Here is a 19,157-nt window from a genome sequence, read left to right as displayed (position 1 = left end):
AGAGAGCCTGAGAGGGGGCTTGAACTCTCAAACTATGAGATCATGAGCCAAAGTTGGACACTTACCCGACTGAGCCATCTAGGCACCCATTGTTCAATGTTTATTGAGTTGCATACTCTTTCCTAGGACCTGAATATAACAGTGAGCAAGCAGATAAAATGCTCTGACCTCACAGCTTAGTAATACAGCTAATTATAACCACTGACTCACTACTTCCACTTCTAGACATTATTCCTAAAGAAATAATCATGAATCCACAAAATGACTTAGTTATAAGGATGTTTATCATGTTGGATTTTTTAAAAAATAAACTTAAAGTTGCCTAAATGTCCAGTAAATCATGATACAGTTCTATAAAACAACACTGGGGTCATTAAAATGATGTTCGAAAAGACCTTTCAAACAAAACAAAAGAATGAATTCACAAGCTATTATCAGGTGATAAAATAGGCTACAACTGCTCAGAGACATGAGAAGTCTTTATGGGGTTGTTCTAGAACTTAATTATGATCATGGTTGCACAACTATAGAGTTTTATGAAAACTTATCAAACTGTACACTTAAAATGAATGAATTTAATTGTACGTAAACAATGAAGTTGTAAAGAGGGCATAAAGCAGTTCTGAAACTATTGTAATTTAAAAGATACTTCTATAAGTAAATAAGAAAATAAAGACTGGGAGGATATAAACCAAGTGTTTTTTATTTTATTTTATTTATCTTAATTTTTAAAAAATGTTTTATTTATTTCTAGGAGAGAGAGAGAGACAGCGTGAGCAGGGGAGGGTCAGAGAGAGAGGGAGTCACAGACTGAAACAGGCTCCAGGCTCTGAGCTGGCAGTCAGCACAGAGGCTGATGCGGGGCCGAACCCACGAACCGCGAGATCATGACCTAAGCGAAAGTCGGACGCTTAACCGACTAAGCCACCCAGGTGCCCCTAAACCAAGTGTTTTTTAAACCAAAGTATTTAATGGGTTAAATTAAGGATGGAATGAAGTAGTTTCCTTTTTTCTTTTGTCTAAATGTTCTACAATAAAACATTTATTTTGCAATAAGAAAAAACCCACAAAGGGCTGTTTAAAGTTGTTAAACCAGCTTATTCAATTATCTAGGCTGCTACATGTTCTGTGAAACTTTAAGGAGAGCAAATTGGGACACCAGGATCCCTTCCCCCGCCTTTCAGTTCCAGAGCACATGCTTACACAGACCAGAATTTCCTCTGATTGGAACTGAAAGAAAAGCATGAAATAATTAACTACCAGTGTCCCAGGCTGACACCCAAGGCAATGATCCAGACTGAGAGTTCTTAACCTTTCCAGGCTTTGAACCCATGCCACCCAGCTAGAAGAGCTCTTGCAGCTCACCAGCAGAGGGACCCTTAACTCCCCTGAAAAGTTCGGCTTGCAGAAGACACAGTCCAGTGTAAAGTCTGTTAGCACAGAGGACTCAGAGTCACGTCTTCCCAATTTCTTCACAAAAATGATTTTAGGTGCTTCAAAAGATGGAGAAAAATGAGTTGTACAGGTCAACCAAAGATCACTGGATGAAAATTTAGGATACTTTTCTCACATTTCACCAAAAGGGCCCAAGTTGTTTGACACTTTAAATGTCTAGTTATGGGAATTAATATAATAAGTGATTTCAAGTGAAAACAGTGAGCTCTCTAAAGCAAGCTATGCGGTGAGACTGTTGATTGGGAGCAGGCATAGCTTCTGGAATGGGGAGATAAAAGAGTGTAGAAGAGACAAGATGACAAGGGTAAATAGAAATCAACCACTATATCAAACACCTGGCCTTGAGAAACGATAAAATCCTTGTAACTTGTTTTTTTGGAAAGGAGGTCTTGTGCAAAATGTTTCCAAAGACCATGAGAATGGCAAAAGCGTTTTCAAAGAAAGTACAAGTTCTCTACTATCTTGTCTTTTCAACTCACTCACATATTTTTCTTTGTGATTAAGGAGGGTTTAGGACCTGTTGCCATTTCTTTTCTGAGAAAGATACAGAATCTCTCACAGCTCGCTTCAGTTTTGCCTATGGAAAGAATCCGCAATGAAGTAACCATCACTGGTTACCAGTGTGCGCAGTGTAGTAGTGCAGCACCTAAATAACTAATTAACCCTTTCCTTATCTTCTTCCAGATGGTAATCGTTACTCTCCTGGAACTGTTCTCCACGAACTTTGTGCGGACAGCATACTTTCTTCCAGATTCTTTTGAGAATCGTCTGTAGTAATTATCAAAACAAATGTAAGGCTGAAAATGTATTAACATAACAAACTATGTGTGTTTGTATTACAATCCTGCTTGTGTGAATAGGTTCAGAAATGGATAATTCCAAAAAGTATGTGGTTACAAAAAAATGTTTTAACTGTCCTTAGATGGATAGTCCTTCTGATTCAACAGATAAACCTCGCGCTCTCAGAATTCATTTCATATCCTCCCCCTGGAAAAACAGTAATTTTTTTTTTCATAGCTTTTCACACTATGAAAAGTGGACTATACAAGCTGGAAAACTGCCTGATTTCCTCAGTCAGCAGAAGCTCTATGGGACTAGCTGCCTTTAATTCTCAAAGTGATTTTTCCTGTCTTAAAACTCGAGGGAGGCTTGCCTGGGCGGCTCAGCCAGGTAAGCGTGGGGCTCTTGATTTCTGCTCAGGTTCTGATCTCACAGTTCAGGAGACGGAGCCCCCCTTCAGTCTCTGCACTGACATTGAGGAGTCGGCTTGGGATGCTCTGTCTCCCTCTTTCTCTCTCTCAAAATAAACATCTAAAAAAAAAAAAAACTTGAGGGAAACAAGGGAACCTGTTAGAGAATCCCAGCATAGAGAGTAGTCTCAAGATTAATTAATGTCTCTCATTTTCTGCAACACCATAGGGCCTCCTGGCAGGACAAGGGCGATAGGAAGCCCACCCGGAGAAGAAATTCCGCCAGAGTGCGCGTCCTCCCCAGACAGCCCATCCCCAACTCAGGCCCCGCCCCCTAGTGGGCGGGGCTAGAGCACCAACCTCCACGGGCCACTTCAGGGCTGCCCCGCCCCGCCCTGGTCCTTTCCCGCCCAGACTCCGCGACTTCCGGAAGGGGGCGTGGCCCCGCAGGAAGTTTTCTCTTTAAGGAGGAGTAGGCATATCCGGCTCCGGTGTCATGGCCGGTCCCTACCCCGAGTGTGCGCCGGCCGCCCTCGGCGAAAAGAGGCAGCAGTTTGGGAGCCGGTTCCTGAGCGATCCGGCGTGCGTCTTCCGCCATAATGCCTGGTAACCGCCCTGCCCCTGGCCCGCCGCCTCGTGCTCTCGGAAAAGCCCCTGACCGCCGGCCACGAGCCCCGCTGCCCTGCTTGAGGCGCTCTCCTCCCATAGGAGAGGCGATCCGGGGCCAGCGACTCACCCTGCCCGCGGCTGGAACGTGAGGCTTCTAAGCTGCCCGTTTGATTTTCCCAGGGACAATGTTGAGTGGTCGGAGGAGCAGGCCGCGGCGGCGGAGAGGAAAGTCCGGGAGAACAGTACCCAGCGAGTGTGCCAGGAGAAGCAAGGTGCGCCCAGGTGGGCCCTCCGTGGTGTCTGCAGCCAGTGTACTACTGAACGCACTGTCCACCAGAGGCAGAGAACCGAGACCGCCAAGAGCGTTTGTCACTGGACTGATACTGAATTCGGGGGTAGAACGGGAGGGGGAGGGGATGGGTTAGGATGGGACAGGGCTTCACCCTAAAATTTTGTCAGAGCAAACAGGGAGTTTTGTGTTTGACTTTATTTGAAAGTAACTGTATCTTGAAATTTTCTAGCGATTAAGTTTTAGTTACGTTGACTAGATCCATGCTACTATGACTCGCCTTTGTCAACCGTGTGGTCACGTAATTGACTTAGAGGCTGTGCTTTTTGTATATGATTACACTTTCGCTGAGAAAATGTTGTGATTGAAGCTAGATTCTAGTGATCTAAGTGTTGGGGGAGGGAGCTAATGACTGGCGAATGTGTCTTTTCCTCCTATGATGGCTATGAGGATTTAGGGCTTCTGCCAAGGAGAATTGGGTGAGGTGGAGTGTAGATATATCTGGACGAAGAAATAGAGGCCCTTTCTGGAGAGGTGGATGATTTCACTGCAAAATATCTCCAGGTCCTAAAACTAGGACTGATGGGCCTTTGTCCTAAAAAACCTGGAAAGTAGGACTAGAAATTGGGAGAGTAGTATCCCACAGTTGAGTAAAAACAATTAGAAGATTCCAGTTACAAAATAGTCACCTTGCATACTTTGACAGAGACTAGATCAATGCAAGTTAGAGTTGAAAGGGATTTTGAAAATCATGTAGTCCAATATCCTCTTTTTACAGTTAAAGAAACTTGGACCACAGGACATTAAGTGCCTTGCCCAGAGGTAAGCAGTTAGTTAGTAGTGGCAGTGGTGGAACTAAAATCCAATTTCTTAGATTTGTGTTCTTTTCTACTACACTACTCAAGGCCCTGTAGAAAACAAACCTAAAAAAAAAAAAAAAAAGAAGGAAGAGGAAAAAAGAAAACTAAACTCTAGCACTGCCTTGATCACCTTGAACTACAACGTAAACAGTCCACCCTTCTCAGTCTCTCCTTCCTCCCTCCCTCATCAAAACTGCTCACCTGAAGACATTTTCCCCTCTTGTCAACATTTCTACTTTCCTTTTAGCCTTGTGTCCATTTTTAGTATCTCATAGTATTACTGAATTCATTTCTTCGCTCCACACTCTATAAAGGACCACAAACAGAAGCCTGTTTTAAGAAGAGCTGCATGTATCATAACCATTGAGTTTACATGGGGAATAACTGAAGAACCTGGGATGTTTCACTCATAAAAGAGAAGGCGTAGAGGGGGAAATAACCGCCCTTGAGGCAAAAGAATTGTTCCATATGGCCCTAAGAAATAGTAGGACTTTAAAAACAAGAAGAGGTGGGGCGCCTGGGTGCTTAGTCGGTTAAGCGTCCGACTTTCGCTCAGGTCATGATCTCGCGATTCGTGGGTTCGGGCCCCGCATCGGGCTCTGCTGACTGCCAGCTCAGAGCCTGGAGCCTGTTTCAGTCTGTGACTCCCTCTCTCTCTGACCCTTCCCTGCTCACGCTGTCTCTCTCTCTCCTAGAAATAAATAAAAATATTTTTAAAAAAAATAAAAAAATAAAAACAAGAAGAGGAAATGAAATAGTAGGACTTTTTGACCAGAAGATAGGTTTTTTTGCTTAATGTTAGAATTTTCTAGTAGTTAAGAGCCCCCCCAAAGATGTGGGTGGAGAATTGGTAGTAAGTTCCCTGGCAGAAGCTGGACTCCCTAGAAGGGCAGGATACAGAGGAAATTGAGGTGTAGGGCACATGGTCGAACGAAAAGATTTCCATCGCTGAGACTATGGTTCTACTTGAGGGTACTTTTAGTATAAAATGGCATTCAATTAGGCGGGATGGTATTTGACATTAAGGACAAATAAAAGCTTGAGAGATGGTTTTCTAAACTCTTCCGTTACTATTTACAGTTGATTATGAAACCAATGCCCACAAATACTGGAATGACTTCTATAAAATCCATGAAAATGGGTTTTTCAAGGATAGACACTGGCTTTTTACCGAATTCCCAGAGCTGGCACCTGGCCAAAACCAAAATCACTTGGAGGATTTGCTCTCTGAGAACAAGAGGAGAGAAGTGCCTGAACGTAGGAGCAGTGAGGATGGACCTGGTTTAAAAACAGAACAGCACAAGTATTCTTCAAATAGCCTTGGACATGAAACACAGACGGCTCCTGTGGAAGAAAATGTAACTCAGAGACTCAGTCACCTGGAAATCTGTGCTGATGGGTTCCCTGGATCCTCAGCCACCTACCGAATTCTCGAGGTAACCGCCCTTTACTGTCCTGATAGTGGGGTTAATGAGGCTTTTCTACATAGGGCTGGCCTAGGGACGCTGACCGCAAAAGTGACTCTGTCTGAAGAAGCTGACTAGACTTGACTGCCTATAGCCTAGAAACACCTCCATTTTTTAAAACTAATGATGTGTCCTAAATTCAGACCGGCTATTTGGTGGTGGTAGCACACAAAGATACATTACCTGAGGTGCTGCCTGGGAACATCGAGTACTGCACTGAACGTTGCGGCACCGTGCTGTACCTACCAAGCGGAAATGAGTCACAAGACAGTCTTTTACTTCTCTTGGAATTCACTTACAACCTGGAGGGGTTGGCTGGGGAGATGCCCGCTTCTCCGGCATGAGAGAATTCCGGTGACTAGACACTCTCCCGGAAGCTGGTTAGCCTAGCGTTGAGTATACTCCAGCATGATCTTGCTGCTAGTCCCTTACCCTCCCCAAGCAGAAAGGACCTCTGCCTCTGTCTGCCTCCTAGTTGTTATGAGGATTGCAAAGAATTGCTTCTGGCAACTATTAAGCCCTTAGTGTATAGTGCTGTTTTTGTTATTACCACACCTAGCCCGGTCTAATCTATAGTCCCCTTTTCATACATTTTTCAGTTTAGTCTATTAGAAACATTTTTTCCAGGGGCGCCTGGGTGGCTCAGTCAGTTAAGCGTCTGACTTTGGCCAGGTCATGATTCGTGGTTTGGGAGTTTGAGCCCCGCGTCGGGTTCTTTGCTGACAGCTCAGAGCCTGGAGTCTGCTTCGGATTCTGTGTCTCCCTCTCTCTCTGCCTCTCCTCTCTCTCTCTCTCTCTCTCTCTCTCTCTCTCTCTCTCTCTCTCTCTCTCCCTCCCTCCCTCCTCTCTCAAAAAATGAATAAACGTCAAAAAAAATTTTTTTTTAAAAAGAAACATTTTTTCCAGTAATGATACAGTGCAGCTCAGTAAGAAAATATTTCATCTATAGGACTGTTTGCTAAAACTGAAAAAGTAAAAGCAATCCGTGCCCTTTTTCCACACCAACTCCCTTCTGCTGTTGAAAGCCCACACTTCCAAAGTCATCTGTAGCTGCCTCTTTTAGACTTTCTGAGATCAAGGTCAGGGAATGTCATGGGTACTATTTAGCTCTGGTCACCACACCTTCCCTGATACAATTAGGAGGCAGGATTATCTACTGATTATTTACCTAGCTCCAGGAATTAATTTTTTGGAAAATCCTGTAACTGAAAGTTCATTTCTGTCTGCAGGTTGGTTGTGGTGTGGGAAACACAGTCTTTCCGATTTTACAGACTAACAAGTAAGTATGTTTAAAGTTTTAACTCTGTGACCGCAAAGAAGAAAAAGGGGTTTGGTGTTTCTCAGAACTGACTGCAGCAAACTGGCAACGGTGGTTATTGGGAACCATGGGTGACAGGAGATTCAGATTTCTACATTATCTATTTGTGGTTTTGATTTAATTTGATTCCTACATTATATTTGTCATCAGGAAAATTAGTAAGATTCAAAACCTGTTCCATTGTAATTATATGGTGTCTTTGATATTTTAACCTCTGCTACACAGGAAAGAGAACAGACATAATTCAGTTTATAGTCTTAATTGTTCTACTGGTTTTTTTCTGCCCATTTCAGTGATCCAGGACTCTTTGTTTACTGTTGTGATTTTTCTTCCACGGCTATAGAGCTGGTCCAGGTAAGTACAATTGCTCCTACCCGTCGTTTGCACTGGTTAAAGGGGAAAAGGTCTTCTAAAAATCAGGGTGTCTAGCAATGTATTTAATTCTTTGAGGTTTTTTTTCTTTTACGTTTTTATTTATTTATTTTTTTTAGAGAGAGGAGGAGGGAGGGAGAGAATCCCAAGCAGGCTCTGCACCAGCAGCACGGAGCCCAGTGTGCGCTCGAACTCACAAACCGTGAGATCATGATCTGAGCCAAAGTCAGACATTTAACCCACTGAGCCACCCAGGCGTCCCTTTTATTTCTTATTCTTTTTTTTTTTTTTTTAATGTTTTTATTTATTTCTAGGAGAGAGAGAGAGAGAGACAGCATGAGCAGGGGAGGGTCAGAGAGAGAGGGAGTCACAGACTCAAACAGGCTCCAGGCTCTGAGCTGGCAGTCAGCACAGAGCCCGACACGGGGCCTGAACTCACAAACCGCAAGATCATGACCAAGGCGAAAGTCGGACGCTTAACCGACTAAGCCACCCAGGCGCCCCTTATTTCTTATTCTTATGCGGTCTGAAAATAAGAGATTTACAGGCAGGAGTAGAGGGAAAACCCAAACGTGAATACAGAACCTGTCACTGGCCAGCTATGGAACTTTGGGGTCTGTCTTCTGCCCTATCCAAATTTTCTTTTAAGGATTGAAATGAGAAGACTGTTTCTAGTCAGAATTCTTTGAGTTATAAGTCACAGAAATATCTAGACAAGCTCAGCCAATGAAAGAAAGAGAAGTTCATACAATCCAAAGACATAGAGTGTAGCCAGGATTGTAACTCAGCCCTGAAACGGTGACAGATACCAAGGCAAGTTGACTAGCCAATCACAATACCTCCCTTGAGTTCGTGCTTTCCTATTTCTCATAGCTCAGTGCCCACTCGTCCTTTATTTGTCCTCTGTTTACAGACCAGCTTTCTGTAATAGGTGTTTCCTGGTTTTACATCTGACCCTGACATGCTCACCCTTTCCAGTCCACCCTGTTCAGGCTTCTCAGAACCTCACCAGCATGACTTGTCCTGATTCCAAAGTCCCCAGGAAGAGTCTGATTGACCCAGCCCAGCTGATAATCCACTTGCCCTGTTTGAATTAGTGGGGGCCAATTAGGAACAAAGTCACATTTTTGGAGACGAGAGATACGAAAAGGGAAATTAGCCCTAAAATATGTCTGTTACAATCATGTCTAATGCTTGTAGCATGGGAGCTCCAGAATTGGTAGCTGTGTCTTTCTGGAGTTACTTTTATGGATCTAGACCAGGTGAATATTGAGGCTTATCATTAGTTAATTTAATTTTTTTCTTTAATTAATTTTATGGTAATAAAATTAAAATTTCCACATCTAGAGAAGTAGGTTTTCCTGGAGAATTCTCTGGTCTGTGTAATATGGTAAATAGTTGAGCTGGGAGTTGTTTCAAATCATGCTCTTAAATGTTTAAATATCCGTATGTTTAGCTTTCTCCTGATGGGGGTTTTCTTTTTCCTTATGGCCACTTACCTTCCTAATCATATTCTATTCTTCAAATCCAACTCTGCATCAGAGTAAAAAATAAAAGTAAAGGAACGAAAGAGAGACAGCATGAGCAGGGGAGGGTCAGAGAGGGAGACACAGGATCTGAAACAGGCTCCAGGCTGTAAGCACAGACCCCGACATGGGGCTTGAATCCACAAGCTGTGAGATCATGACCTGAGCCGAAGTCGGACGCTTAACTGGCTGAGCCACCCAGGTACCCCCATTTTGTTTTAAAAGTACCAGTTAAGGGCACTCCGGACTGGCTCATCAGTAGAGCACGCAACTCTTGATCTTGGATTTTAAGTTTGAGCCCCATGTTGAGTACAGACATTACTTAAAACAAAAATCCTTTTTTTTTTTTTTTTTTTTAAAGTTTTGAGAGAGAGAAAGCACTAGGTGGGTAGGGGAAGAGAGAGAGAATCCCAAGCTGCACTGCCAGCGCAGAGCCCAATGTAGGGCTTGAAGTCACAAACTCTGAGATCATGTCCTGAGCCAAAGTTGAACATTCAACCGATGGGGCCAGGCCAGCGCCCCAAAATTAAAGTCGAATGAATGACTGAATGAATAAACAAACAAACCAGTTGGATTCCACAAGCTTCTTCCTGGAATTGTCCAAGATTCTTAGCCTTTGAATATGAATGCATGCCTTCATGATGAGAGCGATAACCCTAGCGCACTTACAGTTGAAGCAAGATAAGATTTCCTTGAGACTGTGTGAACGTGAGTGTGTGTGTGAGAACATTTTGTAACCAGTGTGTCTCTCAACTGTCTGCAGACAAATTCAGCGTATGATCCTTGCCGGTGTTTTGCCTTTGTTCACGATCTGTGTGATGAAGATCAGAGTTACCCAGTGCCCACGGATAGCCTTGATATCATCATTCTCATATTTGTTCTTTCCGCAGTTGTGCCAGACAAGTAAGTTTGAGATCCCTTAACCAGCAGTGTAACAAAAACAAAGCGTTGATCAGAGTTGGACCCTGAGTAAGAAGGATCATCTCCTGGGCAGGGAAAAGCCACTCTGTCAAAGTGCTGAGAGTGTCTCAACCCTTTTACTAAATTTGTTTGCAAGTTCCCAACTTCAGTTTCAGCCTCCAAACCTCTGCCTGTTGACTGCAGTGGTTAGTTCTTTTCATTGTTATGGTTTAACATTCATAAGGAATGGGAGAGCAGGGTTTTTTTAAGTTTTCTTTTAAGTGATCTCTATCTACACCCATCGTGGGGCTCAAACCCACAACCCCAAGACCAAGAGCCATACACTGTACCAACTAAGCCAGCCAGGCACCCCCATTGGCCTTTTTAAATGCTTTCAGTAAACTAAGTGTATTAACAACACAATTTGTGGTGAACCTTAACTCAGGTATTCCTTTATGCTTAAGTTCTTTGGAAAACTGCAGTACTAGAGAATTACATAAAATCAAGTTTAGATGAAAGGAAAGTCAGTTGCTGAACCCTAAAATATACTGTTAAAGCTTCTCAGGAACACCAGGGTGGCTCGTTTGGTTAAGTGTCGACTCTTGATTTCAGCTCAGGTCATGACCTCCGGGTCATGAGATCAAGCTTCAGGGGCTCCTTGCTGGGCGTGGAGCCTGCTTAAGATTCTTTCCTTCTACTTCACCCACCCACCCACGCTCACGTGCACTCTCTCCCTTAAAAAAAAAAAAAATGGGCGACCAGCTGTCTTGATGAAGTTCTGCCCTTAGGAAGCAGCATCAGCCAGAGACCCAGGGGGGTGATTGATTTTCTCTAGCCCCCATTTCCTTTTGGATGGCACACTGAGTCATCTGACCTGACATGGATATTGTGAGTGGGGATAAAGGCAGATGCAGGACAGCCCAGGCATGCTAGGCATGCTTCCAAAAACTGCTGAAGTTCAGGGACACCTGGTTGGCTCAGTCAGTAGAGCATGTGACTCGATCTCAGGGTCATGAATTCAAGCCCCACATTGAGTAGAGTTTACTAGATAGATTTTTTTTTTTAAGTGGCAGAAGTTTAATTGCTATAGACTTAAAAACTGACGTGGATTAAAAAAAAAAAAAAAAAACTGACGTGGACTGAAAACAAAACATTAAGATTAAAATTCATCGTTCAGTTTTTAAGTAAGTGTGTAGCACTTATCCTTCTGAGGTTAGCACCACCGAAACCCCCACAAGGACTGTGTATGGAAAGTGCAGGCAGAATGGAAAGCGTTCCGCCAAAGTGCTTATTTGCATGCTGACTCAGCTTGTCAGTTACAAGTTCTTAGGGTTTGGTCTTCAACAAATAGAAAGACACCGTCTCTGCACGCAAAGAGCCAAAGAGCTCAGGCCTGAGCGGGAGGTGGAGGAGTCCACCGACTAGCAGTCCTCACTGCAGGTTTTCAGGACGGCGCCCAGAGAGCCATAGGCACACAGGGCAGTGGCGGCTTCCCCGGGAGGTAATCCCAGGAGTGGACAGTGAGCCAGACGGAGAGTATGTCACTTGGCCCACGGAACTCTCCAGCAGAGGCAGGTTATCCTTGGGCCTCTTCGTGCTGAAGGGACCGGGTCAAAGCCACGTTCAGGAGCAGACTGCAGAAAGCACATCAGAGGCGTCGACGCACACTCCTGTTCTCAACCGAAGCGAGAGCAGAGGAGCTGAGATTTCCGGGGCCGTGTGTCAGCAGGGTTAGGAAGTCCACCGGCTCTTCCAGATGTGCTACGAGGAGAAACCCTGTCCCGTAAGGAGACCTGATCTTCCTTCTCTGTTGTCCCCCAGGATGCAGAAGGCTATCAACAGGCTAAGTAGGCTTCTGAAGCCTGGAGGGCTGATGCTTCTGCGAGATTACGGCCGCCACGACATGGCTCAGCTTCGGTTTAAAAAAGGTATTGTGGGCACGTCTGAGGGTTCAGTCAGTTAAGTGTCTAAACTTCAGCTCAAGTCATGATCACGTAGTTAGTGAGTTTGAGCCCCTCAACAGGCTCTGTGCAGACAGCTCAGAGCCTGGAGCCTGCTTCAGATTCTGTGTCTCTCTCTCTGCTCTTCCCTCACTCGTGCTCTGTCTCTCAAAACTAAGTGAACATTGACAAAAAATGTTTTAATAAATAAATAACTGAAACAAAAAAGGTATTATTGGGGCACCTGAAAGGTTCAGTCGGTTAAGCATCCAGCTTCAGTTCAGGTCATGATCTCATGGTTCGTGAGTTCGAGCCCCGCGTCAGGCTCTCTGCTGTCAGCATGGAGCCTGCTTGGGATTCTGTTTCTCCCTCTCTCTGCACCCCTTCCCCCAAGATAAATGTATCAACTTTAAAAATAAAAGGCATTTTGCTATTGTAATCAGAACAACAGATTTGCCATCCAAATAGATGTATAGATCTGTGAAATCGAATAGAAACTCTAGAATTACAGCTTAAAATATGAAGCCATTTAATACATGACAAGGGTGGTATGTTTTTGAACATTTGTGGAATCTAGGTATTGGGCAAGTCTTTTAAACCAAGACCACTGCATTTAGAAGACTAGTTTTAGAAAAAGACATTTGATTACATAAATAATTTTAAACAAAGTGTGGCAGAAGGTGCCATTAAAACAGTTTAAAGACATAACTTGGGTGCAGAGCACAGATAAGATTGCGTTATTATCTGTGCTGTTCGAGGGACTGTTGCCACATTGATAGAGAAAAGATCAGCAACCCACCCAGAACACGGGGAAGGAAAATTTTAGAGCTGATTTCACAGAAGAACATATCCAAATGTCCAAAAACAAACTTGAGGGTAACAAAAATTAAGATGAGATAAGCACTTCTTAAACCTGCTGCCAATTCAAGGAAGGAGCTATGCTTCTCCATTATGGGTAAAAATACACGTTGTTAATGGTTTTGGTTTTGGTCGTAAGATTGTTTTTTTTTTTTAATTTTAATGTTTATTTATTTTTGAAGGAGAGAGACAGAGCGTGAGACATCCAAGAAAAGTCTAAATCTTTTTAACCTTTTAGAAATAGGTTACGTAGAGGGGGATCAGTGCCTAAAATTCCACAGAACTAGAGTTAAGTGGAGACCATGACCAAATAAATATGTAACAAGGACACGTTTTGATGCTCTTTAAAGCAGTGATTTTTTTAATGTTTATTTATTTTTGAGAGAGAGAGAGAATCAGTGGGGGAGGGGCAGAGAGAGAAGGAGACACAGAATCCAAAGCAGGCTCCAGGCTCTGATCTGTCAGCACAGAGCCCTACGTGGGGCTCAAACCCACAAACTGTGAGATCATGACCTGAGCCGAAGTCGGACGCTTACCTGACTGAGCCATCGAGACACCTGTTTTGCTTTGTTTGTTTAAAGCACACTGAGTTGACTCAGTCTAACAGTCCTTTCGGGAATTACTCAAGAACTAGCATGTAATGCCTGTGTAAGGAAAATCTCGAAAACCAAGTGAATGTGTCTGGAGAGGGGAATATTGTGCCTGCTACATGGCATAGACCCCTTACCACCGGTCTTGGAGAGAGTTCCGTTCTGCATTCCCAGATGAGAAGAGCAGTGTGCAGATGAGTGTTTTAAACTTGACCCCACATATAAGAGTAGCTGGGGAGAAATAAGCAAAAGTGAAGCAAATAAAGTTATATTGGCATTCAAAAGGTATAGAAGGGCAACATACCAGGTTGGTAAATTTGACATTAGGTCAGAGGGCTTGGCGGCTGAAGGGAGAGTGTCTGTAACCAGAACAGTGTATGTATTATACTTGTGAACATGTGTGGACACGGGCAGAATGGGAAATGGTCATGGTGGCTAGCTCAACTTTCCTTTTCTCAAACTCCACCGTAGTCCTTGGCTTTTATTTATTGATTTTTTTTGTTTTACGAAGAGTGTGCAGTATTTATTTAATCAGGGTGAGGGGAAAACACTTTCCAACATAAAACAGCTCTAACACAGAAGGCTGAGGTTCGCGTGTGTGTTGTAACACTGAAAATCGATCATTCCCCTTGGGCTCCTCTTCTCCAGAGATTCCTGCAAAGTGCCCACAGTATCCAAGAAAGGATTCTGTTCTCTGCCCAAGAAATGGGTATCAGGATGTACATTTGATTGGCAATGAAATTCAAAGAAGTGCTTTAAAATTTCTCTGATTTTTATTACATCGCTCCACAGGTCAGTGTCTGTCTGAAAATTTCTATGTGAGAGGCGATGGTACTAGAGTTTACTTCTTCACACAAGGTATGAAAACAGTCATCTTTGTTTATGCTAACCGTCCCCAAAACACCAGATCAGATGCGGCCTGGTGTACTCTGGGAAGTAAGACTTCGTGCCCCTCCTCCCTTTTGAAGACTTTTCCTGCCTTTCCTTCCCACCGGGCCGGTTCACTGTTCTCCACACAGGCTCCACGTAGAGGAGCCTTCAGTCTTCCTGTCCTCTGCTGCCTGCGCTTCCTCCCTGTCACTTTGTCCCACAGGGGACACCTGCCCATGTGGCAAGACCCCAGCGTGGCTGCTTTGGCCCTGTAAACCGGGTTATCCGTACATGCACCGGACTGAGGCTGCGCTCCCCGCATCCTGACTGCCAGGTGTCGCCAGAATCACCCTCCTGCGGCTTGTCCTGCCTCAGGGTTCCTCCTCCGCCAGTGTCACCCTGCGCCCTTTATTGTGCCACATACTTTGCGCCATTGGTTAAGATATAGTGGAAACTCTCTGCTAAAAAAGTGGTTTTGACATTACATCTATAGAGATTTTGCATATAACCGTAAGGTGTCCATAAAGCCCTTAAAGTCTTTCCTGTCCACTCTTAGGCCCTCTCTCAGGATTCCAAGGGGCCCTTCCCAGAAGGTTTGGCTTCCCCCATTTAAACATGAACTTAATATTCCCAAGCTGCTCCTACACTTCTAAATAAACAGCCCTGCTAAAGCCATTTAAAACACATAAATAAAAACAGTCTCACGGAGCCCCGTTTAACATAGGAAGTGGTGGACAATGTTTTTTCTTTAGCAGAAAATATGTAAACATCTCTTTTCCAAACCAGATGAGCTGGATACACTTTTCACTACGGCTGGACTGGAAAAGGTTCAGAACCTGGTGGATCGCCGATTGCAAGTAAACCGAGGCAAACAGCTGACAATGTACCGAGTCTGGATTCAGTGCAAATATCGCAAGCCTCTGTCCAGCGCTGGCTGAGAGGCACCCGCTCCTGACACATGAGCCCACTGGAGCTGTTTAAAAAAAAAATATTCATAAGCGGTGTCTCGTTGATGTTGGAAAGTCCAAAGATTCGGACTTGAACCTTAAACCTAGAAAAAATTACTTTTTATCAAGATTCTAATAATTGCACTTCCAATTTGGGAAGCCCTTTAATATGTACTTTCCTAAGTTTTTTTTTTTTACTTTGAGATATCAAAAAATCTTTCTTGCCATTTTGTAATTTATCATAACTAAAATGTTCATGGAAATCATGAATTTAAAAGGCATCAAGGATTTATTTCCATGTGGAAGGATTATACGTGATAAAGTGTCATCTGACGGAATTGCATTAAATTATTTCAAAGTTCAAATATCTGGACTAGGCAATTGATATATACAAAGGTGAATAATGGTCTTGTTCAGCAAGAAGCACATCGAGAAGAATCCTCTTTCTTTGGATATTTTCCTGACTCAAAAATACTGCCTTAGGGGCACCTGGATGGCTGTCGGTTAAGCATCTGACTTTGGCTCAGGTTGTGATCTCACAGTTCACAAGTTCAAGCCCCGTGTTGGGCTCTGCGCTGACAGTTTAGAGCCTGGAGCCTGCTTCAGATTGTGTGTCTTCCTCTCTCTCTGCCCCTGCCCCACTGGTTCTCTCTCAAAAAAACATTTTAAAAAAATCACTGCTTTAAAGAACATCAAATTGTGTCCTTGTTACATATTTATTTGGTCATGGTCTCCACTTAACTAATTCTGTGGAATTTTAGGCACTGTTCCCCCTCTAAGCAACATATTTCTAAAAGATTAAAAAGATGTTGACTTTTCTTGGATGTAAATTTTTAAAAATAAGTAAATAATGGGGGGGATCTTGACTTTTAGCAAAATTGTATCATTTTTTTATCATGCCCTTAAATGTTTGACACAAAAGGAATTGAGAGAACTTTATTTTAGCCACATGACTGTACAACTGAAAGTGATCATCATCAGTATTACTTTTTTTATGTTCTGCCTTTTTTCAGTTACCACTCCTACATGTTTCCCTCTTGGTGGTTCATAAGTTATACAATGTATTCTTAATTTTTACCAAATAAAGAATTTTCAATTCTTCCTACGTTTTACAGTTTCAACTCAGATATTCCCATAGTTGCTCTATTACATGTGGAAATGTGATAAGAAACAAGCATTTTTCTAAATTTCAAATGTAAAGAAAAGTGCCAATTACCAAGAATTGCAAGAATAGCCCTTTTTTTTTTTAGAATAGTTTTTAAGAATAGGTTGCAAGGTGATGTCCCAACACTCTTGCATGTTTTAATATATAATTCCTGTAACTGAAGACATTCTATCACCAAATAAATTCATCAGAAGTAGAAATCAATTTGAAAAACATCCACAGATAACTAAGTTTTCCCAATGGTTCCAATAATATCACCAGGAAAAAAAGTTGCATTTAGTAGTTATATCTCGGTCCCCTGTAGTCTGGAACAATCCAGGCTTGTTTTAATGACCTTGAAATTTGAAGATTACAGGCTCTTTTGCAGACTGTCCCTCAATTTCGGTTTCGATGCTATCTCATGATTTGGTTCAAGTGACACATTTCTGGCAGGAATATCGAGTGATGTTCTGCTCTTCCAATACATCCTACCAGAGGATAACATGATTTTGAATTACCCTCGTATTGGTAATGTTAACCTTGAACATTTCATTGAGGTGGTGTCTGCTGGTTTTCCCCACTGAAAAGTTACTAATGAGCATTTCATAGGATAATGCTTTGAAATCGGGCAAATAACCCATTCCTCATCAGTCTTTACTCCTCGTTCAGCATCTGTGTCCCAATTTCTTGGCTGAATCACTATGTTGGTAGCCTGAGTGTCTCCTAATCCTACCTTCTTTTTTGCATTTGTTGGAGTTCTATAAGGAAAGCTTATGTCTATTCCTTTATTTCTCTTAATATGGATTCAAATTTCTGGTTTATCTAGTGATTATTACATATACTGTCATTATATTGGTGCTCCTGTTACCCCAGATTTGGCCACTGGGAGCCTCTTCAAATGCTCCTGTGATGTTGTGACTGTCCCCATGATTCTCAGAGCACTTCAAACACAAGTCATCCCAAGCTCATCTTCTAGTTTCTCTGCCCCAGTCTGAATCCAGCATTTCCCCCAAGTAGCATTGGTTTCTTTTAGTGCAGAAAGGTATTTAGAAACCAAGCTGACTGTGCTCATTGCTGCTGGGGTGTGCCTGTTCCCAGCCCCCTCAGTGGATGGAGCTCCAAAATATTTGCATGTGTGTACACACACACACACACACACACACACTGTGTGCATCTGTATTTTTATACTTCTGCATATTGAAAACCATCAGTTCAGATCAATGCCTTTGGTTCTGATCCAACACCACAAGATTTATTCTAGTTTTTATTCTCTGTACTTTAGTTTCCTTTTCCAGCAATCCAAACTCCCGTCAACCTCAATACATCAGGCCAGTCCCCTCATATGTAATGTTCTCCTTTTGCCACCATTCACACATGGATGGCCTCCTCACCCCTCGGGCTCCGACACCCACGCCAAGCCAGTATTGGTACAGCTCCCCACCTCACACAGACACCCTCCTCACCTTTCCAGGCTCCAGCACACTACCACTGCCACCCTTCCGCCCTTGCACTTCATCTTGCCGCTTGGCTTCATCTTTAAAAGGTAAGAGAGGGGCGCCTGGGTGGCTCACTCTGTTAAGCATCCAACTTGGGCTCAGGTCATGATCTCACGGTTTGTGGGTTCGAGTCCCGCGTCAGGCTCTGTACTGACAGCTCAGAGCCTGGAGCCTGTTTAAGATTCTGTGTCTCCCTCCCTCTCTGCCCCTCCCCCGCTCATGCTCTGTCTCTCTCTGTTTCAAAGGTAAATAAAAACTATTAAAAAATTTTTTTAAATAAATAAATAAAGGTAAGAGAAAGGGAACTTCCCATCTCTTCCATTACACTGAATATATTTAAAACTGGAAAAGTCTGAGTCACTGGAATGGTATTTCACTTATCTTTTGGAATGAAGAAGAGATATATTAAATGATCCCCTAAAACTTTGCTTTGGCATTTCTGAGGCATTTCCAAGCAACAAGAGGAGTTTTTATTCCATCTTTGGGGCATTTGGCTTGGGCTTTGGGCTTTAGGTATAAAAATGAGCTGCTTTCTGCCTGCTGCTCCCTTTTCTTCTTGGCCATCTGCTAAGTTCTCTTCCCTTGCTCTCTAACTTCTATTGGTCAAGCTGCCTTAACCTCTGCAGGGAGTTTGTGTAATAAATTTTTAGCTTTGGAATCACTAATAATGGGTAGAAAACAAACACAGTCAGGGTAGATTAAGTATGACTTTGGTGCCACTCAAAAGCACACAGACTCCCAACAGCATCTCTTGGTATTCTTTCTTTCTTTCTTTCTTTCTTCTTTTTTCTTTTGTTTTGAAGTATAGTCAACATACAATGTTACATTAGTTTCAGAGGTACAACGTAGTGATTCAACAACCCTCTATATTATGCTATGCTCACCATGAGTGGAGCTACCGTCTGTCACCACACAACACTATTACAGTACCATTGACTATATTCCCAGTGCTGTACCTTTCATTCCCTGACTCATTCAGTCCCTAACTGGAAGCCTGTACCTCCCACTCCCCTTCACCCATTTTGTCCATCCCCCAACCCGCTTCCCCTCTGGCAATCACCAGTTTGTATATTCGGGTCTGATCTCTTGATACTGTTGATGCAAGAAAGTGCTGCATTGGCTGGGAAGGTAGCTCCACGTGTGAAACTGCTCAGGAAGTTGTATGGTTTAGATTCAAGTCTAATGGAGAAGTTTCTGAAACTGATCTGTCTGAGTAGCAGTAACTATTAGCAGCAGAATTATCTCTGAGATAAATTCAGTATTGTTTGAAAAATGAGTAACAGTTTGACACAGGTGAACCAGAACCACTGGTGTAAAACCATGTTCG

At 43.1% G+C, this 19,157-nt stretch overlaps 1 protein-coding gene across 3 annotated transcripts; it reads left to right on the top strand.

Moving 5' to 3' along the window:
- The first annotated feature begins 3,141 nt into the window (after window positions 1-3,141).
- Window positions 3,142-15,745, top strand: METTL2A (methyltransferase like 2A). Of its 3 annotated transcripts, XM_039250682.1 has the most exons (9): window positions 3,142-3,251; window positions 3,435-3,526; window positions 5,484-5,839; window positions 7,099-7,148; window positions 7,481-7,541; window positions 9,849-9,988; window positions 11,807-11,913; window positions 14,166-14,231; window positions 15,030-15,745. In XM_039250682.1, the coding sequence occupies exons 1-9, from the start codon at window positions 3,142-3,144 to the stop codon at window positions 15,179-15,181; spliced, it is 1,134 nt and encodes a 377-aa protein (XP_039106613.1). In that variant the 3' UTR covers window positions 15,182-15,745. The 3 variants fall into 3 exon arrangements, with proteins under 3 accessions (XP_039106613.1, XP_039106611.1, XP_039106612.1); XM_039250680.1 differs by having other exon boundaries at window positions 14,166-15,123; XM_039250681.1 differs by having other exon boundaries at window positions 3,160-3,251; window positions 3,435-3,536; window positions 14,166-15,123.
- Window positions 15,746-19,157: the final 3,412 nt, after the last annotated feature.

This window comes from Hyaena hyaena, unplaced genomic scaffold (genome assembly GCF_003009895.1).
Source record: "Hyaena hyaena isolate Hyena2069 unplaced genomic scaffold, ASM300989v1 scaffold_378, whole genome shotgun sequence".
Lineage (NCBI taxonomy): Eukaryota > Metazoa > Chordata > Mammalia > Carnivora > Hyaenidae > Hyaena > Hyaena hyaena.
This window is presented reverse-complemented; position numbering and strand designations above follow the sequence as displayed.